Source organism: Channa argus, chromosome 8 (genome assembly GCF_033026475.1).
Source record: "Channa argus isolate prfri chromosome 8, Channa argus male v1.0, whole genome shotgun sequence".
NCBI classification, from domain to species: Eukaryota; Metazoa; Chordata; class Actinopteri; order Anabantiformes; family Channidae; genus Channa; species Channa argus.
Window position 1 is genome coordinate 25,416,407 of NC_090204.1, and position 26,427 is coordinate 25,442,833.

The 26,427-nt window shown below is 39.1% G+C and overlaps 1 protein-coding gene across 5 annotated transcripts in view; it reads right to left on the reverse strand.

Annotated features, from left to right (window-relative positions):
• Window positions 1-381: 381 nt before the first annotated feature.
• The window catches only part of adcy1a (adenylate cyclase 1a), a 51,705-nt gene continuing 25,659 nt past the window's right edge, over window positions 382-26,427 (reverse strand). The window contains exons 8-20 of one of the 5 annotated variants that reach the window (XM_067514101.1): window positions 24,973-25,128; window positions 19,531-19,725; window positions 16,670-16,767; window positions 16,417-16,501; window positions 14,461-14,550; window positions 12,422-12,696; window positions 12,063-12,189; window positions 10,734-10,850; window positions 8,599-8,745; window positions 8,065-8,163; window positions 5,178-5,292; window positions 4,019-4,143; window positions 382-2,995 (exon numbers count right to left, since the gene is read on the reverse strand). In XM_067514101.1, coding sequence (XP_067370202.1) covers window positions 2,666-2,995; window positions 4,019-4,143; window positions 5,178-5,292; window positions 8,065-8,163; window positions 8,599-8,745; window positions 10,734-10,850; window positions 12,063-12,189; window positions 12,422-12,696; window positions 14,461-14,550; window positions 16,417-16,501; window positions 16,670-16,767; window positions 19,531-19,725; window positions 24,973-25,128 — 1,959 coding nt within the window. In that variant the 3' untranslated portion in view covers window positions 382-2,665. Of the gene's footprint in view, window positions 2,996-4,018; window positions 4,144-5,177; window positions 5,293-8,063; window positions 8,555-8,598; window positions 8,746-10,733; window positions 10,851-12,062; window positions 12,190-12,421; window positions 12,697-14,460; window positions 14,551-16,416; window positions 16,502-16,669; window positions 16,768-19,530; window positions 19,726-24,972; window positions 25,129-26,427 lie in introns of those variants that run through there. The other 4 variants (XM_067514102.1, XM_067514103.1, XM_067514104.1 and 1 more) reach the window with 4 other exon arrangements.

Here is a 26,427-nt window from a genome sequence, read left to right on the forward strand (position 1 = left end):
ACTGAACTCACTGTAGATGTTTGTCTTCTGTTATCAAAGAGCTTTCCAGGCACCCAATTCCAAATATGGGCATTTGTCACACTTGCGCTCTTTGTTACCTACAAGTGATGCACAGTGTGTCCTTTCTCCACACAAACAAACTGTGTTCCCATGTTTTTCCAGCAGCAGATGTGCTCATAACATTAGCCCGAGGTTCCTTCTCAACAACACAACTGGACTGACATTGACCCTGATATTTGCTTCAGCTTCTTACATCAGCTACTGTTTTTCTGCTCTTACGTAACTTCAGATCTGAGTTTGATGGCCTCTTTGTACGCACTGTGTGTGTGTGTGCGTGTGTGTGTGTATTAGTTAAAAAAACTAAACAGGAAGAGCGCTTTATTCTAGGAGACAAGTCTCCATTGGCTTTATTTTTATAATACGTCAATATCATTGCAGTGCAAACACTTAGTATAAAATATCATCTTTAACAAAATGTACATTCACGTGAAACATCCCAGTGAATACATTTTCAACAAAAAACTTGACAAATCATTCATAATAGATCTCTGAAAAAGACTCTACAATGTACAATAATAGCTAGTAATACCTACATATAACAATTGAAACCCGTATCATAAAGTATGAAAATATCCAATTTACAGGAAAAATATTGTACACAACTCCTTTCCATCAACTTCCCATCAACAGATTAAAGTGTATAAAAATCCTCGTTTTTAACCTCTTAAAAACTCAAAGTAAGCATCCAAGCTACTATATAGACTTCAAATCTTTTTTGAATGAAATGTCGTTTCATTCAGGCTATCGTGTCAAAAGAATCTGTCCAAAATCAACACTTGCCATCGTTTTGAGGTTACAAAACTGTTCAGGAACAGCTCAAGCAGTAAAAATACAGGCATTCAACAAAAGAAAATCCACAATAACCATAGCCACACATTGTGCTACAGCTCAACACAGAAAAAGTCTGATATGTTTATGAAAATAGGTTGGCACATTTGAAATCCAGCTACCTGTTGACTACAGCAGGAGTGGGAAGGAGGAGGAACCCCCGGCCCTGATGTCACCCTATCCTGAAATATTTCCCCCGAAAAGGTTCCAAGCACACCAAGCTCATGAAGAAGACACGGGTCAAAAAAAGCACCTTACATTCAAGAGGACTGCTACCATTAGCGCATGCATGAGGACTACATTAAAACAGAGTCACTGTGTGTCTGCTGCTCAGCCTGTAGTAGTGTCTCATCAAAGCATGCATGTAAGAGCCACAGGCTTGCAGGCAGTGCATGCTAGAACACATTAGAGGAGAGTTAATGGCTGTGGTAAGCCGTACTGTGAGTAACATGCTATACCATAAAATAAATCATCTGACTTGGATGAGGAAGCCAGACATGGTGGTTTGGGTGTCTCCTCATAAACAGCAGTCTTCTTTTCTCGACCAAAGCAATTTTTAGTTCATAAAAATAGTAGAACTGAATATTTTAACAATAGAAAATATTTCGTAATAAACAAGCACACAGAAAAAAAGGGTCCTTTTTTCATCATAATTCCATGACTCTCGCATTATGCTGAAAATAAGTTTTCTAAGTCATGCTTCACTCCACATAGATACAGACTGGTGTGGCTAGCTATGCACACTCTACTGGCTACACACAATCAGGTCAAAGTAGGATCCAGCTGGCTACAGCATGCAAGGGGTGAACAGGCTGAGATAGGAGACAAACTGCTTTATTGCTACACTTTGACAAGGAAGAATCTGGAAGTCAAGCATCACAGGGAAACAGACAGCAAACATGACTGAAATGCAGCAGTGGCATCATGCACTTAAAGACACTGAGTTAAGCTCAGGGAGTTAAGAGTTTACCTCGTGTGCCATTCAAGGGTTTCAGTGAAGGGGTATAAAACGTACCGACCCAGAACTGATTGAAGGCAATGCCCTGTTGGATTTTGGCAGGTTTACAGCAGTAACTGCCATTTACAATTACACATTTGGCTTATTTCACTCAAAATGACCCTGTAAGTAATTTGTCTGGATTGGCGTAGTCAAATCGATAATAGAACCAAAAGGCAACAACAACAAAAAAAAAGGCAAGAAATGTTTTGTGAGAAGTTGTCGCTTAGGCAACAGCACTGTTTTGGTGTTAAACCGAGGGAAAAGGGTCAAGCTAAGGTTGTTAAAGGAATTTTCGGATGTGGTCGTTGCGAGAGGTTTGTGTGCTACACTAATAATTGTGCATTGCAACGTGTTTTTTCATTTTGATGCTAGTTGTGTTTATTAAAATAGTGGACACAGTTTGTGGAGCCAACTGAAAACCTGGACACATCCTTGGCCGATGATTGAATACGGGGTAACGTGGCTGAAATATGCTGTATCCTGTCCACGACGCCCCACGGTGCGAAACAACAAACAGGGCTCGAGCGTGGTGGTAGAGTCTGATCGAAGCTGCCTCAGACTCTTCATTCCTAAACGCAGCACAGGCCTGAGTTCACGCCTCCCATTAGAAGATCAGCGTCTCAGCATCTCTGCATCTCACGGACAGCAGAAGAGCAGAAATCAACTTTTCCTCTTATAATAAGCTCTCTCTGCTACGTCTCATTGACATTTATGCTCATCCTGCACCTCCGCTCTCATGTTCTTGGCTTTCCATGGTCAACATGGACACGGCGTCCATCACACCACTGCCGTGGGGACAGAGGGCAGGTACCTGGTGGTGCTGGTGGAGGTGGTCGGTTTGGCCACGCTTGGGCTCGGGGTCCTGATGGTGGCATAGTTGGTGACGGCCGGCGAAGGGCTCAGCCTGGTACACACGCTGCCTTGGGTGAACGCGCTCGACCGGCGCATCGCATTGCCAGAATGCTGCTGGGTATGAGAGGCTCTGCTGCCCTGTTTGCGCCCTCCTAGGAAGTACGTGAGCATCTGACCTTTGCCCTTCACACTGACCTGTCCTCGGCAAACAAAGTCGTAGTGGTCTGTGATGAGACGGTAAACATCTTCTGTCACCTGGAGAGGATGTAAAGACATATGATGTTCATCATAATCTATGTGAGACACCTGTGTCCATCTTGGTCATCTGATGAGTACTACATGATATTGATATCAAGTCAAAACATCATATTTATACTTACTTATAGTAACAGGCATTAGTTTAGCATAATGACTGGCAGCCTGTCCAAAGTTTAAAAAAAAAAAAAAAAAAAGCCTAACACCTCTACAGCTCACTGCATTGCTGCAAAAACAACTATTTGTCATTTTAGAAGGAGTTATGTGACTACAGGTGGTGTTGCAGGGATGCAATACTAGCATATAAAAATAGCAATTGGTGGGATTCTGGATTCACTATCTGTGAGCTCAGTGTAGTAACAAACAAGGTAACCTCCCTGTGACAAATACAAGAAGCCCTCACTCTGCATAGCCTTTCAAGTCCTTATGAAATTACAATTAATGAGAATATTACAAAACCATTCAAGCTGCAATATAAATGTAAAAAAAGTTCTACAGTGAGTCTGGTTCACAGGTGGCTTCAACTGGCTCCAGTCCAGATCTTTCACCAATAGAAAAGATTTGGTTCACTGTTGACTGTTGAGCAGCTAGAATCCTGCATTAGACAGGAATGGAACAACATTCCCCTCTTAAACTGCAGCAACTGGTCTCCTCACTTCCCAGACATTTACAGACAGTTGTTAAAAGAAGAGGGGATGATACACAATGGTGAACATCACCCTGTTCCAACTTTTTTGAGATGTGTTGCTGCCATCAATTCTAAATGAGCTAATATTTAGCTAACATACGGGTTGAGATTTGAAAATCATTGCATTCTCTTTTTATTCACGTTTTACATGTCGTCCCAACTATTTTGAAATTAGGTTAGTACGGTATATACAGTAACATTTCATAGTTGAGTTTTTGATCAGCTATATCACCAGCTCTCTGGAAAAAAATATGTATTACTTCAATAAAACTTTTGCCCGCTTAAACAAATGGGAAACAGAGGAAGTATTATGAATGGTCACAGCAGCACTGTACCTGTATTTTTCCTTGTACTCCAGTACTGTCCATCCTGCTGGCTACATTCACTGTGTTCCCCCAGATATCATACTGAGGCCTCCTGGCTCCAATCACTCCTGCTACCACTGGTCCCACATTGATGCCTGATGTGGCCATAACCAGAGAGTCGACAATATCTGGGTTATCATACTGTATATGTGAAGCTCACTCATTGTTTGTATTGAATTCTGATGAAAATACTAGCAATGATTTATTCTGCAATGTCTTTGAAAGTGTTGTATTTCTGGCTGCGAGACACTGGTCACCATCACCTGGCGAAGAACAGTTCTCAGATCAATAATAAATGATACAGTTGAGTGCAAAAGTTTGCATCCCTCTGTGAAATGACCAAAAGAAAAAATAAAAGAAAAAAAGATAAATTATTTAAAAATTAACTTTACTTTCTGATGAAGGAACTTTTGTACCGGCTCAAAAACCCCTGGTGATCATACATCATATATATATATATATATATATATATATATATATATATATATTACACAATCAATTGATTAAAAAAAGTTGTTGCTGCACAACCCTAACCCTCAAGGATTACAGAAGTGTAATATGATCACAAGATGAGCTAACATGAGAGTGATATACTCAAAACAAGATGTAATAGGGCTAGTATTGATACTATAGGTATCCATTTGCCAACAGCTACTACAAAATTTAAATAAATGCAACCAATTACACAATTGTAATGACTGAAAATGAAAGGTATCGCTTCATCTTTACAACAGAGGTTTACACGGTGTATCCAGGCCAAACTTTGCTTTTTTGCACTTTGTGGAAGTGCAGTCTAAGGCAGATGACGATAGGTTATGTGTCACAGGTTCAACTGAGCATGCAGCACAAGCAATTTTTCTACTCGTATCCCCAGTGTCTTGCAGACAGGATGGCACTGTGTACACCAGGCTATGCTGGGATTAAACAAGGGCTCCTGTCGCAGGATACCCAACACAATGGAACCCAGAACTCCAGGTTTTGCTGTGACGAGCTTCCTTTGTGGGGATCTTTCTGTGATGCATTTCCTAACTTCCAAACTTAATGGAGCATCCACAGTGTCCAGTTCAATAGGTCAGAATAAACCACTGTTTAGATAAACCAGTTTGCATGTGTGTGCATGTTCACTCACCTACTCTCAGGACAAAGTCATTGTAAGACTGGTAGTTGATGGCATCCAGGACATCAAACATCTCTATGGCAAAATCTGACACTGTGCATAAATGTGAGGTGATGGACTTTTTTGCCTACAAATCAGAAAGACAGAGACATTGAGATCACACTGTGGCAGGAAGTGATACTAGGTAATACATATTATTATCTACAGTGTGACTGCCACGAAAGCACCCAGCAGGGTTTTCCTCGAAGTCTGCAACTGTAATTGATGGTTAAGTTTGCAGAAGTTGCAAAAAGGCCCTGTTTTGTTTGTCTGCTTGGCAGGGTTTAAAGAAAGTTTCTGAATACAACTCATTTGTGAGCGTCACTCTTAGCCTTTCACACCCAAAGTGGAAAACTCAAAAACCACTATTATTTGTTATGGTCTACCATCCTCCAGTCCCTTATTCAGAGCTTTTGATTACATTTTCTGATCTTCTATCTGAATTAGTGCTTAGTAAAGATAAAGTCATTTACAGTAGGTGACATGTAGATGCTAACAGTAACTGCCTCAACTCTGCGTTTAATTCTTTACTAAATTCAATAGGTTTTTCCCACAATCTAAATAACCCACTCACTGTTTTAGTCACACCTTAGACCTTGTTCTTACGTATGGGATTGAAGCGGATAATTTAACAATAATTCCTCATAATAGTCTTCTGTCTGACCATTTTCTAATAACATTTGAATTTACAATTCAATTTACAGCAGATAGAAATTAATTCCACTATAGCAGATGCTTAAGTGAAAAAGCTGTAAACAAATTTAAAGAAATTATTCTTTCATCATTTGCTTAACGAATTGTCAATACAATGGAAAGTAGCCACCTTAATGTTACTCTTGCACAAGTTGATTATCTTGTTGACAATTCTGCAGACTCGATAGTGTTGCCCCTCTAAAAAAGAAGGCAGTAAACCAGAAGAGGTGATCTCCATAGTTCACAAACACGCAACTTTAAAACAAGCAACACGAAAGTTAGAAAGGAAGTGCCGTTCCAGAAATTTAGAAGAATCTCATTTAGCTTTGAAAAACAGTTTAATAATATATTTTAAAGAAGCCCTCTGTGATGCCAGAACAGCATATTATTCATCATTAATAGAAGAAAACAAGAACAACCCCCGGTTTCTGTTCAGCACTGTAGCCAGGCTGACTAAGAGCCATAGTTCTGTTGAGCCTAGTTTTCCCTTAACTCTGAGCAGCAATGAATTCATGATTTTTTTATGAATAAAATTGTAGCTATTAGAGAAAAAAGTCACCAGATCCTCCCCCTAAATATTACAGATAGATCTTAGTGAACAACAGTGCTAGAATCATCAATAAGGTCCGAATCCCCGTTAGACTGCTTTTTACCCATACACCTCACTGAGCTAACTTCAATTATTACCTCATCTAAACCAACAACCTGTCTGCTAGACCCTATTCCAGCTAAACTGCTCAAGGAAGCTTTACCCTTAGTAGATACGATCGTATTAGATATCATCAATCTATCTTTAGAAACAGAGTATGTACCACAGGCCTATAAGGTAGCTGTAATTAAACCACTACTTAAAAAACCCTGTCTTGACCCAGATCTTTTAGCCAATTATAGACAAATATCCAATCTCCCCTTTATTTCTTTTTCTTTGAAAAAGTAGTTGCAAAACAATTATGTGATCACCTGTACAGTCTGAAAAGTCTTCATTTGTATGAAGACTTTCAGTCAGGATTTAGAGTTCATCATAGTACAGAAACACCACTGGTAAAAGTCACCAACGATCTTCTCTTGGCCTCAGATAATGGACTCGTCTCCATACTTGTTCTGTGTGCTGCATTCGATACCATTGATCACAACATATTATTACAGAGACTAGAACATGAAATTGGGATTAAAGGAACTGCACTAGGTTGGTGTAAATCTTATCAACTGATAGACTTCAATTTGTTCATGTTAATGATGAATCCTCCATGCACACAAAGGTTAGCTATGGAGTTCCACAAGGCTCTGTGTTAGGACCAATGCTTTTTACAGAGCCTTTAGCTATCAAGCTCCTCTCCTGTGGAACCAGCTCCCAGTTCAGATTCAGGAAGCAGACACCCTCTCTACTTTTAAGTCTCGGCTTAAAACCTTCCTCTTTAATAAAGCTTATAGTTAATTGTAGTCATGCTGCTATAGGCTTAGACTGCTGGGGGACCCTCCCCCGATGCACTGAGCTCCTTTCTTACTCTTGTCCCTCTCTTCTCTACTCTCATCCCACAATTGTCACCACTGTATGACATTAACTCTGTGTCTTCTTTCTCCCGTAGTTATCTTTGTGCTTCTCTGTCTCCCTCTCTCTGTCCCTTTCTGCAGGTGTCCACGGCTTTGGAGCAGTGTGTTTTCCAGCGTGCAGCTACTGGCCCTACCAACCTGTCTGATGTTTAGTTGTTGCTTTTGTTGCTCTTTTTCTTTTCTGTCTCCACTTTCCACTCACCCCAGCCGGTCAAGGCAGATGGTCGTCCACCCTGAGCCTGGTTCTGCTGGAGGTTTCTTCCATCAAAGAGAGTTTTTCTTCTCCACTTTTGCCTAGTGCTTGTTCAAGGGGGAATTGTTGGGTTCTCTCTATACATCTTTATAGTCTTGACTTTATTCTGTAAAGTGCCTTGAAATGACTTTGTTGTGAATTGGCGCTATATAAATAAAGTTGAATTGAATTGAATTGAATGCAAACATTGGTGACGCCACAGACGCTAGTATCCCTCACAGAGGATTTGTGGAGGGAAGCATGACAGTATCCTAAATATCAACAGTCAGCTTATAGCTATTTGGACCTTCTAAGCCTAAAAAATGTAGTTACTAAAATGCTGCAGACATACACATAAAATAACTATAGCTATTGCACGTGTACCTTGGAAGCAGTTGTAGGAACCAGCCCTACTGCGGCCATGTACGTACTGCCAATAGTCTTGATTTTCTCGATATCCCTGTAGCACTCTTTATCCATCAGCTGGACAGAAAATGAATGAAAACATCAAGAAAACATTGCTATTCTTACAAATTTGAAATCAATTTCAGTAAATTGCCACTTTTAGGTTTACATACAGTATATCATAGATTGTGCTGCCAAAAAAATCCAACTGCATTTTAAGACTAGTTTTAGTGTGTTTGAGTAAATTAATGCTTTATATGTTGCTGATTACAGATTCAAGCAGGCCAAATGTCATCTGCAAGTAATTCCTTATTTTAAAAAACTTTCCCAACCGCGACCATTGCACAGAATTTTTCAAACCCTCAGTCATGGCCACAATGTCATCTTTGAAAATGACATTATGGAGGTTGTGTTGCACCAGAGACTTTCCCTCCAGATTCCCCAATGTGAGCAGAGGCAGACATGAAACCTGCAAGAAAAATACGCATGAGATTTATGAGGTATTTGACTCACCTCATCAAAATCGGCGATGATCTCATTTAGCAACCTCAGACACTCAACTCCCATATTGTTCCCATCCAGCTCGATGTAGAAATCGTTGAAGTTGGCGATGGAGGCAAACAACACTCCAACCTGAGCGTAGGACTGGTAGTATAGGTCCTGAAGGGGAGGTTTTTAGCTTTAGCCAAAGATCCCCCAATTGACTCAGATCAGATTTTTTTTAAGGAAGTTTTAACAAACCAATCAAATACAGACTACTGTTGTATGTGGTCCTAAATTAGACTCGCGTCTGATCTCTGACAGTGTGACTGCTGTCACAACAGTCAGTGTCTGCATCTCACTGTGCTGTAAAAATAAACATGGAGGAAATCATCAACAGAAACGAGGGTGGACAGAGCGACTTGGCTTCTCTTCAAACTATAATGGTACAAAAATATTGTAACCGAGCAGTGTGAGGAAATTTCATGATATGACTTTTGCAGAAATGAAATATAGGTCATATTTAGGTAACTTTGTGCATATATAGTGGTTTAGCAGTGGTTTACAGTGTTCACACAAGAGGTGCACCCTCAAAAACAGCTGAAAAACATTTGATCTAACTGGAGAAAAATCAGATCTGAGCACTAGGTCATGTTATGTAATTGTATCTTTGTTTTCTTAAGAACTAAATTACATTTGCATCATAAATCAGCACCTGAGCAATTAAGAAATGCGAAGACATAAAATTATTGGGACCTCTTTGGGTAACACCTGGCACTAATTGAGCTGCTTAGAAAAAAATCTAAATTCTCACTAGACCTAAAATGGAACCGTTAGGGGTGACCTGACCTCCTCAGACATGTTTATGAAATGATCCTGAGCAACATCTTGATTAGGAATGAGGTTATGGAAAGGCAGTAAATAAAAATGAGGGTTACTGTATCTGTCTGGATGAGTTACTAACAGCAAAATACTGCCAAGAGATCAAAGAAAGGGCGCTGACAGGTAAATTCTGTAGTTACAGATACAATTATTTTTTCAATCATTAAGTCAGTATATTAGTGAATCTTTGAACTCCAGGCTGCAGAGTCCCACTGTGCTGTGTTATGATTACAGTGTATGGGTGAACTTTAGCACAGAGGAAAGAGAGGAAGCCTTTCTATACAACGTATCCCCGAGGGGTCACCAGTGTGCCGGATACATGCTTCCTGCTGAGTGTTTACTAGTCTCAGCCTCAGATGATCCCCATATCATCTGATCCACAGCTCGCTGACTGTTAAAGGACAAGGCCAATGTTACTTTGTCTTGTTGTTCTTAATGTAAAGTAGCACAGCAGCGTTAAACATTAACCAGGTTATAAGTTATTGTTGTTTTTTCCAAACTTGCAGTGTAGCAGTGTATAAATCTCTTGAGTACTTCCTTAGCTCTGACTCAAGTCTCTTGCAATGTTCTTAAAATATGTAGGTGTTTGTTTTGAGTGTAAATCACCAACTCCCCTTTAGGCAATGCTGCTGCAGTGTTTGAGCTCGTAATGCATTTTGCCCCATTATTTTGTGCTGATATGCTAAACAGGCTAAAGTCTGGCTTTAAAACATCAAAGCTCTGTGCTAATGGTCCTAATTTTGATCTGCTAACTCACAAAATACGTTCCAAAATAAGTTCCAAACACACCATTACATCTAAATAAATCTACATGCCACAGGACAATAAAATGTTTTGTATTTATTATGCTCTATATGGATTTGTAAAGGGAGGTAAAAAAAACAGAAAAGGCAATTTGCCACCTTTTTGCACATTTTACCTAGATTTTCTCTGTATTTGGTATTTTACTATAAAAACACATGTCTTTAACCACATTTATCTTTGTTTTAACAAATAGTAAATAAGAGTGATATTGATTATTATCTTTCACTTTTGTTTCAGCAAGTGTTAATGTGATTGTTATACATAATCTAGAATAGGCTGGAATTACTAATTGGTTCAGAGGAGGAATCCCATGGACCAGGAGAATATTAAAAAAAGAAATAAACAAGAAAGTCTTCTCATCCCCTTAAACTCTTTAAGTTGTCAGTGGATCTGTAATTTCTGCACACCTCCTGGGTGTTTCAGAGGCGTTAATTGTCTTTAGTTCCGAGTGTACGAGCCTGGACATGTCTGTGGTTGCTCACCATGTTCCTGGGGTTTGACATGAGGAAGTGCTGAGCCACATGAGCTGGCAACAGGTTGAACAGGATCCTCTTGTTGTCCAGCTTCACCTTCTCCATGTCGTCCCGCTCCTCCTCTGCCTGGACAACATCAGCAATTACACAACACACATGTGGAGAAGAGGAGGTGGCTTCTTACAGACAAAATGAAGATCCAAAGTAAAACTGATGCTCTATTGTCTAAACCCAATAAATATATATTGTGGCTCAGAGAGCCATGCAGAGATGTAATTGCTCGTTCTCACCACTAGAGGGAGGTAATGATTCGCAAACAAGAGAAATGTTCACTTCCAAAAATAGAAACATGCCCACTTTCATATAGACTGTGCATGCAAACACACAAATATACAACTCAAACACACACTAAATATGAAAATCTCTATCACACCAAGTGATTTGTCCCTAAAATGTCTTAAAAGAATATCACAAACATCCTCATTACAGAATACATTACAAATTATTTTATGTGCCACATTTTTTGAGGTCAAGAAAAGATTTATTCAGATCAAGAATCAATAATTATTTCTGTATTTCTAGGAATCTCAAATGAATACTGATGTCTGTTTATAAACTATTGCCTACTACACTATAGTCTTTATTTCTTTAAACAATTCTAATACAGTAAACTTATACAATTTATAATTGCCAAATCCAATAATTTTGACACAGGCACTTAAATCAAGCAGATTATTAGTAATCAAGTGATGACACCCACCCTCACAAATGAGTATATGTACATACTACTGTAAATCTATAGCTATCCTCTTTTCATAGAGCTGCTGTGCACATATTCAAAAAAGGAAACAAGCTAACCCATGCATACAAAGTCTGGATTGCTTGAATGACTATAGCCAACCAGAGGGGTCAAACAGTAACGTATAACAACAGATATTATCCAAAGCCTAGTAGCTGCACAATCTTATTATTTGAGAGTAACAGAGGGAACAAAGAAGAAATTATATTTATACAATACCATATATATTTTTGTCTGTACATGTAAACAAGACAGAATAGTTGCTACACTCAAAATCAGGAAAATGTGAACTTCATTAAAATGGTTGAGATGACTGTTGCATTGAAAATCAGCTGCACCTGTAGAAAAAATTACTTGACATACTGTTACAATCCTCACCTGGTACACACTTTTGTCTTAAGCAACTCATTTTCTTACTTACATATACAACCAAGGTTCCAATAATCAAATAAAATCTCATGGCTAGATAAAAAGATCTGTCTTTCATGGCTTTACAATTGAAATGCAAATCCATATAAGCTAAATGTACACATACACACCTGAGTGGCCCACAGATAGTCGAGCCGCAGCTTCAGGTCCAGCTGTCTCGAATGTAGAGCCAGAGCTCCTGAAAACAGCAAGACGGCCAGCACAGGATCGTAACCACGCGTATGGAGAAAACCGCCACTGAAAGGCACAGACATGTACACCAACAAAAATAAATAAAAATGTATTGCTTTACTTCTGTTTTTCATCATTATATATCTCTTTAATTAGAAAAAAGAAACATTAACTAAATATTGACTCTTTGAGTCTCTGGGCCTGGGTCTGATAGGTCAGTTCAGTGATCCATCTATCAATTCATACACATTCCTCATACTAAACAACACCACACATCAGCAGCTACCCCACGGCTTACCCCACGGCTTGGCGATAGCCGCTGGTCTCCATGACAACAGTGTAGGTGAGAGAGAGGAGCAGGAGAAGGAGGATCTTGGGGAGCGAGGAAACTCGGAGGTAGGGGACAATTGTGAGGGTGCCGGCCACACAGGACAGCAGTGCGTATGCCATGCTGGGACAACCTCTGTCTGTGGCTGTGCCGTTTGAAGATCCAACCCTTGCAGCATCAGCGGGGACGTCCTCCACAAGGCTGCTTAAGTTTCTCCCAACTCTTCCCCAAGGAACGCAGCCCACCTGGGGGAGGGGATTACATAGATGGGTTAAAAGAAGCAGAAGCATCAAACCATTAATATATAAAGATTTAATCATTTGGATTCTAACAAAAAACATTTTCACTTAATTTACAGTAGGAAGGTATGTTGAAACAACTACCATGAACCAAAGTATTCCACTAATAATCACTATAAAAAGACACTCAGAATAAAAATGCATTATGTGAGAACATGGTCACAAGATGTATTACAGACACAGCGGCCTCAGCTGCAAGATGTTTTTGGTCCCAATTAGCAAATGTTAAAATGATACCCAGCTAAACGACTAATATTGTAAATACATGTAGGTAACAACTGAACATTTGATTGTTGCAGTTTCAAGGCTTTATTCCTCGGGTTAATCTTAATTCACCAAACCTCACTGGCTTTATTACCAAATAAAAAACCTCAAAGGCTTTAGCTGTCTTCATATACCTGCTGCAACACCTGTGCTTTGTTGTATTTAACGCAGTCCCACAACACATACTTTTGGAAGTTAGATATTGACTGAGATCTGGGGACGATGCTGACACCAACCAATTTGCATTTAAAATATTTTAATGGGTGTTTTACACTTGAACAATAAATGTTTTATTCTTCTGAGACTCCGCAGCACCATCTGCTCGGCTGTGATGCGTTACTCTGCCAACTCATGTAATGCAGACACTTGCAAACAGTGTAATCTGTTAGATGAACAACAAAATGAAGACGCAGTTTCTAACTCCAGGATGGACTCTTCTCTTTTATCACTGACACTTCAAACATGAATTGAAGTGTAGATGCCATCTGTGCAAAGCCAATATGTTGATAAAACATCACCTTGCACCTTTATAAGCAGTATAAATGCAATAATTTATTGCCTTTTTACCATCATCAATCCCATTTACATTAGCACTAGCCCATTCTAGTTTTGGGAAACGATGCATTTGTAATCTTCTGCTGGTTCTTCTTGTTGCAGTGCAAGTGTTGCATTGCTAGTATGAAAACACATATAAAATAGCTGATTAATATCATCAATCAATAATATACACTACAGTATGTTAAGATTTTATAATACACTACTGTACATGTATCCAAGTCTCTTTCAATCGGTTATAGGACGCCTTAACTGACACTGAACATGCTTCTTTTGGTTCCATTTTGATTAGTACATGTAACTGAATGCCATAAAACTTCCCAATGATTTCCCTGTATAAAAATATCTCACCACTTCTAGCTGAAAAACACCTCCATTACGGAGGTTGCAATCATGGTCAACCTGCTTTTTCAAAACTCCACCAGATGACATCACCTGAACTAATGATGAAAATCTCCTCCAGTGAAATATTTTTATATAGGGAAGTCAGTTCAAAGTCTAAAAGCATTATTGTACATTTGCCCCCTCAACAAAAGCCATACTAAGCAAGTAAAAAAGTGGCAAAGTTGCTCTTTAATTATGCTTTTATTAATTAAAGCGATCTTAACTCTGTCTTTGCATCTTGTGAAGCTTAAATCACAGTGTTGTTTGTACTCGTGTGACTGAAGTTTAATGCTCAGATCATTTAATTTAATGCTCAGGTTATAACCAAGACATCTACTCGACAGATGTGTAAGCTTAACCTGCTGAGAAAGTCCACTAGAAATGAATTTGAGTGCTCTGCCAAAAGCTAGTAAGTTGACCTGGAACTAAGACCTTCTTGCCCGATATTCTTCTTGTGTGTATAAATTCTAGCTGGGATGTAACACACACAGAGACACACAAACTTACCACACAGGCCTGGGTAACAGAGTAGGTGAGCACGACGAGTAAAACGCAGAGCACCGTTCGTATCTGGATAGTGAGGCAGCCTGGTTGGCACTAAAACCAAAGAAAAGTAAAGTGAAGGACGTGGGGGAGGAGATGGAGGAGCTGGAGAAGAGGACGAGAGAGTAGATGAAGCACCTGTTTATCTACCTCAACAGCATTTTGGACACATCATTAGCCAGGAGTGGGAATGAAATGACGGCATTTAGTGTGTGGCTCATTATGAGCAAAGCCTATTAAAGGAGATGCTTAAAAGATAAGTAGAAACACACAGCAGATAAAGACCCTCACGTCGCTCCAATCTGACTGGTAGGAGTAAGAGAAAAGATTATATCAAATGCTCTTACAGTATGAAAGAAGCAAAATACCCAGCACACTGCCCATCACTTATAAGCTGTTAATCAGACAGTCATTCACAGTCATAAATTAACCTTTTTGGTTATAATGTCGGAAAAATGTAAGAACACCTAACAAACAGGTCAGGAGGTGTAAGAATATCACCAATAATTTACCTGCAGTTGCTTTCCTGCAATAATGACACAATACACAATTCAATACTTACACAAACCTCCATTAAATAATGCACTCTGAAAAAAGATTATCTGTGGAAATTGGTGTAAATGATCAGACAGTGTGAAGGACACTGCATGAAGTCATCCTCTGCACAGACGTCATGGAAGAAAGCCAGTGCTCACATTAAACTTTGCCAGAGAAGAAGGAATTGAATGATGAATATTGGGAGCACATTCTTTGGTCAAGACGAGTTTGTTTGGATCAGAAGGGATCCAGCGTGTTTGGTGTGGCCCTGGTCAGGACTACCACAGGGACTGAGCTGATATGGGGCTGCATGAGTGCCAGAGGTGGGTGATCATTGCAAGTGTGCATATAGCATTCTGACTGGAAAAGAGGAATTTACAAACATGACAATATTCCTATACGTTTTCTTCTTTTTAATAAAGTAAAAGCTGTGTCCTCTGTTTTCAATCTGGTGAAAAACCTTTAAAGTCCTTTAAAGCTGAAGCAGCAAAACGCTTCCTAAAAAGACCAACGGAAAAGAATCATCAGAGAAGAACACGCCTTAATGATATAATTACTATTATTGATAGGTTAAATAAGTGGAATCTTACTAATGAAGGGAGTACTGACAGCTGTTAAAGCTGCTTCTCAAATAAAGGCTTTTTTAATTCAATCAATCAAATACAGTGCATCCATTGTTCAAATTAGCTGCCTCCAGCTATCTTGGCCTTTGGTTCATAACATACAGTAACAAGCAGACTGCTGCAGTCACCACTCAATTTGACCTTTAAAAAAGTTTTACATATGTAATCTAATTAATCTAATTACAAAATCCTGTTTCTTGTGGATACAGACATGACAGGATGGGAATGGATGCAATGGATGTTGCTCTCAAATTCAGACCAACTCTGTCCAAAGTTAAAAATCCACTTATAATTATTAGATATAAACGATTAATTAGTAATTTCTAAAAAAATATTGGCCACTGCATGTTAGACAGGGCTGTTTCCCTGTCTTTATGCTAAGCTAACCTGCTAGTGACTCTGGCTTCACACCCAAACATGCTAATCACATTATCTAGAACAATGTCAAACATTCATTAGCTCCAGCTACTCAAATAAGATCTAAATTGAACATATTTGAGTTGGGTGGAAAGCAGGAGGCAGGTTTTGACTACATAGCTTGATTTCTTCTTATTGGTTCATTGTTCACAGACCACTGGCTGTCTGCTAGGTTGTGCAATTTTTTGTTACTTAAGTCAATCTCCACATTTTCAGCTCTACGCAGACATAGAAGCCAACCATTCCTGTTTTGTTTTCCTAAGCTGTGTCAAGTATAAAACGAAATAAGTACATGCTCTATAGAGGCCAGTTTCATAGCAGAAGCCTGTTGGGAAAGTCGTACCTGAACACTGGTGAGATGCAGGTACATGACACAGGCCACGTGGAAACAAACGCACAGTACGAGCAGCAGCAGCACCAGCATTCCCCTGAGAGAGAGGGGAGATCAGAGTGACACAGGCTTTCCCACTTTTCCACTGACTTCGGTGAAAACACCTTCCTTTCTAATTGTCTCACTGCGCCGTATCAAGATCAATCCAATTACTATACACCAGTGAACAAACTGCTAATGTGGAAGAGTGTCTGTGTGTACTTACTGTGGAATCATTAGCAGATAGATAAGGCCAAACAGAGCAGCGAGGATGAGGGAGAGAACCACGGCGCTGATGAAATGGTCGTCATACACCTGGTAATACTTAGACAGGACAAAAACACAGAGAACATGTCAACATATGAAGCATTTACTGTGTGTATCCAACTCTGGTTTATCTGTTGGTAGATAAAGATTCACCAACACATAAAGTTCCATTCTATTTTACTTAAGAAAACTAAAAAAACTATGATATTGTCTATTTGGTGGGAAAGACCAGAGACGTGTTTCCATACTTTCTGGGATCCTGAATCCCTGCAGATTCTTTATCCCTTGTGATTTCTCTCAGCTGGACATGGCCACTTTACCTACAGTAGAATAAAAGCCTTCCATGAGGTATCCAGATCAGATGTCTGATCGACCTTAAAGAGCACCTTCAAACGTAAAGAAGCAGCAGCCACAGTCTTCCTCGGGATGAGCTCAGACACACCACACATTAATTACACCCGCTTGTATGCTTGATATTACCCCAAACTGATACAACACAGGTTAAGGCTCACATTTTAGACTCAGCCCCAAGCACCAGACGAGCAAGTTTCAACACTTACCAGCCTAACACTACTACTTCATGTAGGCGAGAGGAAAACGGAGATACTCTCCAATTAAGACGATCCAGCACCCTAAAACAACAGTCATAGTCCTGGATTACAGTTCAATCATTGCTCATTGAGGTTAGCTATGAAGTACTAATCTTATTCTAGACCTCTCCTGGTGGAACCAGTGCAGTCAGCACTGCAAAGTGTGCTTTTATGTTCAGAGCAAAACCTCCAAGCACGACTAAAACTTTTATTTTTCATAGAAAACTCCAAGAACGTTTTTCTAATGGTGACACAATTGATGCCGTCTTGCATGCAGTACTTAGCATGTTAGCATATCTGGGGGCACATGGGCTAAAAGTACCTGTTGGGCTCTGATGATTTCAAGTTCTTATCAAGTGCACACAGCACACTAGCAGCACTAACAACACTTCTATGACTTTTGCACAGATATCCAGAGACCAGCAAATTCTGCTAGAATGGAAAAACAAACTTGCCACAGGTTTTCTGCAGTAAGTTCTCCTGCTAAAATTATCATATGGATCATTTAGTCCCCAACCTCTCATATGAGCCGTAGATGAGCTTCGTGACTGTATAGCCTACAACTCTGGAACTGTCATAGAGAAAAGGTAAAAATCTGATCCTTTTGCCCTCGAGATCTGATTTTACCAAGAAAGGCACTTCAAATTTTTTTTCCTCATATCAGATCTGCACGTTCTATTTTTCCTATGTGGTCAGAGTTCTGATTTATATCCAAGCTCTGAAAATACAGCTGCTGTCAGATCAGTGAGACTCCAATTCATGTGTTTTATAATGTCTACGCAAATCATCTACCATCATCAGCAAGTAACAAATGATAGAAATGTGGTTAAATGGAGAGGTGAGGACATATCAGACTGGGCATTTATGAAGACAACTTTATTAAAGCCAAACTGGACGGAACACATCATAATTCAAATATATTAGTAAAAACAGTAGACTGTTGCATAAATGACGATGTTGTTGTTACCATAAACATGCAGATCACATTTCAGGTAAACCTGCACATGCGAAGAAAAAGCCAGAAAAGATCAGATCTAAATAAACAAATTGGAGATGAACATTAAAGCCTTTACGGTTGTGGACACAACTATAAACATTAGTTTTTGCACTGTGATTAATATCGGTTTCCTGTGGGAGAGTCTTGTGTTTTCTGACCCAAGTCCACCCCAAACTCCTCCAAACAAAACTTCTTGTTCTATAATGTCAAAAAACTTTGCTCATGTTCTGATTCCTATGGCAGCTATAATTTTCGTAATAAAATATACATTTTGGTCACAATATCCTGTTACGCAAAGCAGTATCGACTTACTTTCTAAAGGAGGACATACTTGTTTTCTGTGATTTAATGAAGTGCAACTTTGTTTTGTAAAATGCGATATGCCACAAGACACAAGGCTCCCTTCAAAGCTAATTACACATGCAGATTTTTTTTGTGTTTACTCATCCTAAAGAGGCATGGGATACTGCAAAATACATCTGCTCTAAAAATATTGGTAATACTTTTTCTTATGCAGAAATATCAAAAACAATACTAACAAAAGCTTCTAAAGATCTGGTGTGTGATTAGATCTAAATTTGTGGATCAGTGATGAGTACTGAACTCTATCAGAACTATATGAAAGAATTATTTTTAGTGTAGTTGTTGCGTGGGATTAAATAAACACTTTACACTAATTTGTGTCTTCATTTCTTTCTCCTGGTGGCTAAAGTCATCTAAAACATGTTTAAGTGAGATAGATGAACTAGTTTTAACTTTGTGTAGGTTTTTAATTCTTCTGCTGACAGCATGAGTGTCCACACTGCACACACACAGACACAGACCAAGACACACAGCCCAACCCTGTTCTGTGTCTCCTTTATGGCTCTACCCACGCACACATAGGAGAAAGATATCAAGTGTGCTACTCAGATGTTCCCAAATCATTATCTGCACCCCCTCCTGAGTGGGTGGGTGGATTCCTCATACATGCATGCACGGGTACGCACTCACACACAGACATCATAGACAACAGGCGTGGGAGAGAGGGAGAAAGGGGAGAAGAATTAGACTGTGCAGGTTGTGTATGTGAGAATAAAAGGGGGGAGGGGATGGACGCAGTCACGAGGCCTGTTGTCTTATGTCTAATGAGAAAAGTATATATTTGTTAATGTTCTGTATCCTGTTGTAAATAGGAATCTGAGCTGCTGGCCTCTGCAGATGTTCAGTGTGTACGTTTACATGTGTGCTCACCTTGCGCTCCCTGTCGCCGCTCCTGTAGAACAGGGTGATGTAGTTCATGTCCGATGTTCCAGACTCGGTCTGCCGCGCTTCAATGAGCCGCCCGATGTAGCGGTTGACTCGCGTTCCTGGCGAGTGCTGCACGGCTGTGGCTGAGAAGGACGTCCGACTCCTCAGCTTCTCCGATGCAGTTCGCAGGGCTCTCCGCTGTCAAGTACCAAAAAGGACAATATAATTAGTCTCTGCAGAGGACAGTGTGCCTGTTGTGTTACAATTGAAATGCAGGTTTGTGAGCCTTTATTTTAATTTAACCAATTTCAGTAAAAAAAGATCAAGAAAAATCTGCTCCCATGTTGGACTGGCCATAGGAGCATTACATACTCCCCACACACCTACATGGATTATATTTGTGGTTCGTTTAATCATACAGCACGTAGGGCAGAATGGTGATGTCGTAAACTGTATAATTCCTCAAAGTGCTGCAACAATCCAAAGAGATGCAGCTGAGGTTAAATGGTCATTTTAAACTGATGGTTTTCTCAGCCCAGTGACAAACTGGTGACTGTGAACATTAACTCATTTCTTGAAACGTCTTGACTAGCTCTAGTCCCCTCAAAACCCTTTAAGGACATACTCTAAGGATATAGAATTATCAATAAAACACACCATTCATTTAAACAGTTTACACAGTTAGCAAGTGTTTCCATCAAACAGCTTGGAATAACATTATTGGAATATACTTTTATAGTACAAAGTCGAACTGCTCCAGTTTGGATAGGAAGTGACTTGAGACAATTGGGCCATTTCAGACTTACCATCCCAGGCTCAGCCCTTTATCACACTTTAATCTACCCTCTGTCTTTATGTGATGAGCTTTTTTCATAGCTGACATTTTCTAACTGTCTTAGAAAAGTCTCTGCTGTACTTAATAGTGTGATGGTTCTGTCAAAGTGTTACTTTTAAAGTCGATAAACATGTCCATGACCACAGCCTTGGGACAGGTAGACCTACATTTAGACATGATAAACGCACCTGTGCTTTGTGCTTGGACCTGATGGTATTTCTCTCAATATATCCACTTTAAAATGCCTGCAGGGGAACATTCACACTCTTTTAGACCAGTCTCTATCTGACCGCATATTAGCAGTGCTGAAAGTTCTTCTTAATGTTTTATGGCAGTTTGACAACAAACTGGTGCATTACCACCATCCAATGTGGATCAGGGTTCTAATATTAACATAATTTCCTTTAAATGAAGCCAAAAATAAAAATAATCCCCATTGAATTATAGTTTACTTACCCCAATCCTTTCCTTTCTTTCTCTCATTTTTTTCTTTCAATCTGTTTAACAATGCTCCTAGCTTCTGTTCTACTAAACTGCCACACACTTATTTTTGTTGCAATCTTGTCTGTTTCATTTCCTTTTACCCTAATGTATGCTGGTATATACAAACACTACAATTATTCCCATGCTTTGAATTCTATATAGAATATATCTATGAATATTCTATATTTGTTTTATTTCTGTTTTACTATCTGAATGGCTGTAAAGTACACTGCCTGGTGATGAACCTGAATCTGAACGAGGAGCTGTATCCTCTGTCCAATGCAGTGCTAAGAGTACTGCATTCATTTCTGCAGTGTAAACTGATAATCCCTCATTGATCAATTTCCCCACTTTATTATGAATGTCTGGAACATCAAACCAACTCCAATTTTACTGAGTTCCTTGATGCATCTGTACATCAGTATGTAACTGTAAATATAAGTCTGTAAACTATGTGGATCAGCTATATTGCATCCCTTGCTTTAAAATATTATACAGTCTACTCCACTTCCCTTATCAGTCTCTACAGATACTATGATAACATTTATCAACACAATGTACCCTTTACTTAACCCAAGGTTCATCCAAGGTAACATCTGGTTTCCTTCAAGGATCATTAATAAATATTTAGTAAAACTCCATTCGCTGTTAAACTCCCTTGTACAATCAGTGTGTCCTTTCACCTGGATTACCTGACTTCCCTTCCGCTACAGCCTTTTATTAATATGCTCCCATGACAAATCTTCCAGTGCCCATACATTTAACAACCACAGCATCAAAGTGGCAGAGGGTTATAGGGCCTAAGCAGGAAGCTAATAAATCCAGTTTTCACTTTGTCTGGTACAGTAGCACATCTCCAAAACTGCAACAACACCAACAGGCTCTCATCTCTTTACTATTCATTATTTTAATCAGTCACCTTACCCCACTCAGCTCACCTCCGTAAATTCTCCTTGTGAGTTTTACCAAATCTTTCCCTGCAGGAATATCTGTTGTCACTCTCCCAGTCCTTCTATTATCACTAACAGTTCTTCTTTCACAGCGTTTTACTGCAGATATGTTCAAGTGCATAGCTTTGTTTCGGTTTTTCTTTTTTGCATATTATCAACAAGCTTCCATCCCTCAGATCTTTGACAATTTCCAGCTCCCATCTTTCTTTTCACAGCACAGACGAATTTGTTTATCTTCTTTTGTGAAGTTGTTACCTTCATCTGAACTCGTCTTGTCCGAGAAGATTTTACTTCTCTGTCTAGCAAATGAACCATTTTTCCTGTGTCTTGACACATGGTGTCCACTCACAAAACTCTTTATAATCAGCATCGACTTTGTGCCAATGTCCAGTTCCTGAACAATCGTTGTCAAAGTTTGGATCAGTTTTGCCCTGTCGCCCTGAAAGTACACCCTCCTTCAACTTTGACACAGTATTTACTGTTTTGAATCGGAGTAACGGAGAAGACGCAGCGTGTTCAGGTCTGATAGAAGGTAATAAATAGGAAAGTAAGCTAACAGAAAGCTTAGCCTTGCTGGTTCTAGCAGCTAATCCAAACCTGGCCATATTATAGTCAGTCCTGCTGCATGTTAGTGTTGTTATCTAATATTAAGCTGCTGCACACTTGTATTAAGTTAAAGTAGCTAACGTTTGGAGGCGTTAGCTTGTCACACTGCTAATAGTAGCATGAAAGGTAAATGTGTACAAAGTTCGTTACCTTGGTAGCAATGCTAGTTATAGCAGCTACATGGTTGATTCCCACCCTGGTTACGTTATCTCCGGGCCTCCATGCGTTTAACAAAATGTGAGCAGCTAATATTATATGTAATTTATTTTGACTGCTGTAATGTCAGAACATTGTCAGTGTCAAGTGCACTAAGCTAAATGCTAACATTAGCAACATGCGACAGGTAGTATGCTAAATGTAAAATATTATTCAATGCTAGTTAACAAACCGTCATCCTCTTAGCATGGTAGCAGTTGGTTGACGCTTGAGTTATCCAGCAACAGATAATTACTTGAATACAAAAACTTACCATAACTAATAATTTAGTCTTTTTCAATTTGGGTAGGCATCCACAAACAATTGGCTAAAGGACTATTTCCCCTCATTCTACTGCGCCTGTGGATACTTGTTTGCTGTATAAAATAAAAATAAAATTTGATCAAACAGTTGATCTTAGCTGTTTAGTTGATTTGCACGATTCCTATTGAGGACAGATAAAAACATGTTCTTCAGAAACAGGCTTCAACACCGTCAAAGGTTGTCTATTGATGACATAACACTTAAGGTGAAAGCTATCAATCTGTTACACATCAGAACAGTCAGAGTGGATTAGTCCCAGAACCCCTCAAAACATAGTAAGACCACTAAACCCTCTATTTCAGAATCTCAAATGATGTAATGAGATGACTGTTAAAGATCTAAGGGACACGGGTCCAGGTGTTCCCGGATAAATAAGTAAATTAAATGACTGTAGATTACTGCAGTGTCTTCTGCTATTTTATATCCAAACTGGAATTGAAAATAATTTATTCTACAGTCAAAACAGTCATGCTAAACATCGTAACATTAGAATGTTTACAGCTCACAGTCATTCTAAACATAATGCTTTGTTTACATTATGTTTAAACTGTAAATAAAATCAGTTGAGTGGAAAAATAGCCTGAGATATCAGGAATGTGTGAACTGATGATATATCTCACACAGTAAAAAATAAACAGACATGTCAAACTGTTGAGACTTACTCCTCCATGTCTTAAGGTGTTCTTTTTAAATATTCCAATGCAGTTTCCCACATTTTTTGCGATTTCTTTGACATGGATGTCACTATCTTGAAACATAATTCAACATTAGTGGTAGATATATATGACCTATTAGCAGTTATTTATAACAGTCAATTGGCCCAGTGTTGTCTTGTGTAGTGCCTAAATTCAAAAAATGGAGTACTCTAGATGAGCAGCTTGCATAATATGCAGCATTTTGAGGCATGAATTGGGTTCAGGGTCTTTAATTTGATAGTACACGTGACAAATTCATAATAAAAATGACCTGTAGTAAGTTATGTTAAGTAAATGCTGGTGGCTGTACTGTGATTTTGAATGGGGGAGAAAAAAGTTGTTCTTGACGCGTATGGGTTAGGATTTTAACCCCAGGTTTGGCTTGTTTAAAATAGAAATGGCTCTGACCCATTTATTTTCTTGCATTCATTAGTAAAAATGAATAGTATTCTTGTGGAAAGAAATATACAGTTGTTGTAGGTAATAAAGCAAACCAGCTTTTTAAAATTTATAATCTGTCATTTAATTTAATGTTCCTGGGCCAAGACTATTTGCAGTGTTATAATTCCATTATAAAATTCCACTCTGTCACAATGCTAGGATTTTGGATACTTGGATAATCATGTAACAATGTGGCTAATGCTATTAGAGGAGATGATACCAAGCTGTGGGTGATTACCAGCAGTCATAATGCAACCTCATCAGAATCATGAAGTACTAATGCCTGGCCGAGCTCGCATGGTTTTGCGGATTACAGCTTGCAGGCTGTTCCTAACAGTCAGACCCTGTGATGCCGCAGTACCAATCACCAAACGGCAACCGGCCAACAGAGGAACAAACCCACAGCTCTCCGAATGACTCACTGCTGCCTTCATAGTGGTTTGAGAGTAAATATATTCACAGAGATAATGACTAACTCATGAACAACACAAATTAAATCTGTGTGCACATGCAAACATCACATTACTGTTTGGGCATACACACACACTTGATGTGCTTTAGAGCGGTAAGGTTAAGTTAGATAATACAATACCACAATTTTAAGTCCCTTGTAATATCTATTCCACTGGCTTACTTTTCATCAAGTAGTAATGCAGGCATACTGTAGTATTTATGATGCTGCAATATCTAGAAATCCAGATTACTGTATGTGTATGTGTGTGTGCGTGTGTGTTTGTGTGATTGATTGTGTGAGAGAAGATTAGAAATCCAAGCAGGGTTTCACTCCATAACAAATGGATAGAAAACCCATTAAAAAGTTTTTTTTACCATGTGACCTAAAAATATCGTAATTACTCTAAACAATGGGGGCATGTAAAGTCACATGTGACGGCTAAAGTCTGCAACTGTCACTTACTTTGTCGTCATCCTCGCAGGTCATGACGTTGGAGAAGGGGATCTCGGCCTTGAACATCTTCCTACAGTGCATCAGCTGAACCAGCAAGTAGCACACCGTCTTAAACTTCATCCTCTTAGCTGGTTTGATGTCTGACAGAATCAGACCTGGGAAGATCTGGAAATGAAGACAAAGACAATGAAAGGAAGAGACAAAGGCTAAGTGGAGGTACAAAAAACAGTTTTGTCTATGATGTATGTATAATGCTATACATGCTATAAATGTAACAGTTCTTAATTAATTCAAGATTGATAGATACACTCGAGTTGTGTTCTGTTGTTATTTCTAGTCTGATACTATTTCCAGTATGAACTTTGAACAGTGTCCAAAGAATTGAATCCAGGAGTTGTTATTTCACACATGTAACAGCTAGCGACAGATTGTGGGCAGATGTGGCTCAGTTGGTAAAGCTATTACCCTTCAAGTCCTGGGTTGGTGGTTCAATTCCAGGTTCTTTCTGTATGTTGAAGTGTCCTTGAACATGAAACTAAAACCCCTTTAGTAGCACAACAACAACTTTACCATGGTGATCAATTAAGTATCAATTATATCAAGGGCTTTCGGCTTGTCCCTTCAGGGGCCACCACAGCGGTACGTGTTCCGCACGTTTTTACACTGGCTCCCCTTCCTGCCACATGCCTCCCATTTAGTCTGGGATTGGGACCGGCCCCTGGGTGGCCCTTGGTGGCTGGGCGGGGACAAGAACAATAATGTTTTGTTTACAGCGCATCAAAAAAAGAAGCCCGGTCCTGGTAATGTCCAGGCCAGCTGACTCAGGCATTTGCGTTCTGACATGCAGCTTCAACTGGAATAAAAAAGTGTAGGGTTGCTGTGAATGTGTGAAAGCAGCTTTAAAATGTTTTTCAAATGGCTTTTGTTTCGAATATTCTATGAATATTAATGCTTGACCCTTACCTACATTTAACAAGGTAGTATGCTATGCTACAGTTTGACAACTAAGTAAAAGAGAAATGTAACTAAGTAAATGACTAGTATTAAACAAACATACCTTAAGTATTCTAACATATGATTATATGTTCTTTAACACATTAGCATCAGACCAGCAAGGTAAGAGACAATGTGGGGTAATTTCTGGTGTTTAGCAATATTTAAACTGTGAACTTCAGAGTCGAACAAGTAGAACTTTTGATCTTTTTTTGGTGCCAAATAGGAAGTCATTAAAGCCATTAGTGTTGATTTCCAATTTAAAAGCAAGACTAAAACCTTTAAGCTGAGTCATTTCCACTCTCTGAAGCCCTCAAATATAACTTTTGTTTATATTCCTTGCTTTAAAATTCAGAGCTTATAAAATTTAATTCTACAAATCATCATGTCCAAGCTATTTTCACTTACATCTCCTGATTTATTTTTTTTAACATAAAAAAACCTAAGAAGTTAGACATTCCAGTAAATGGT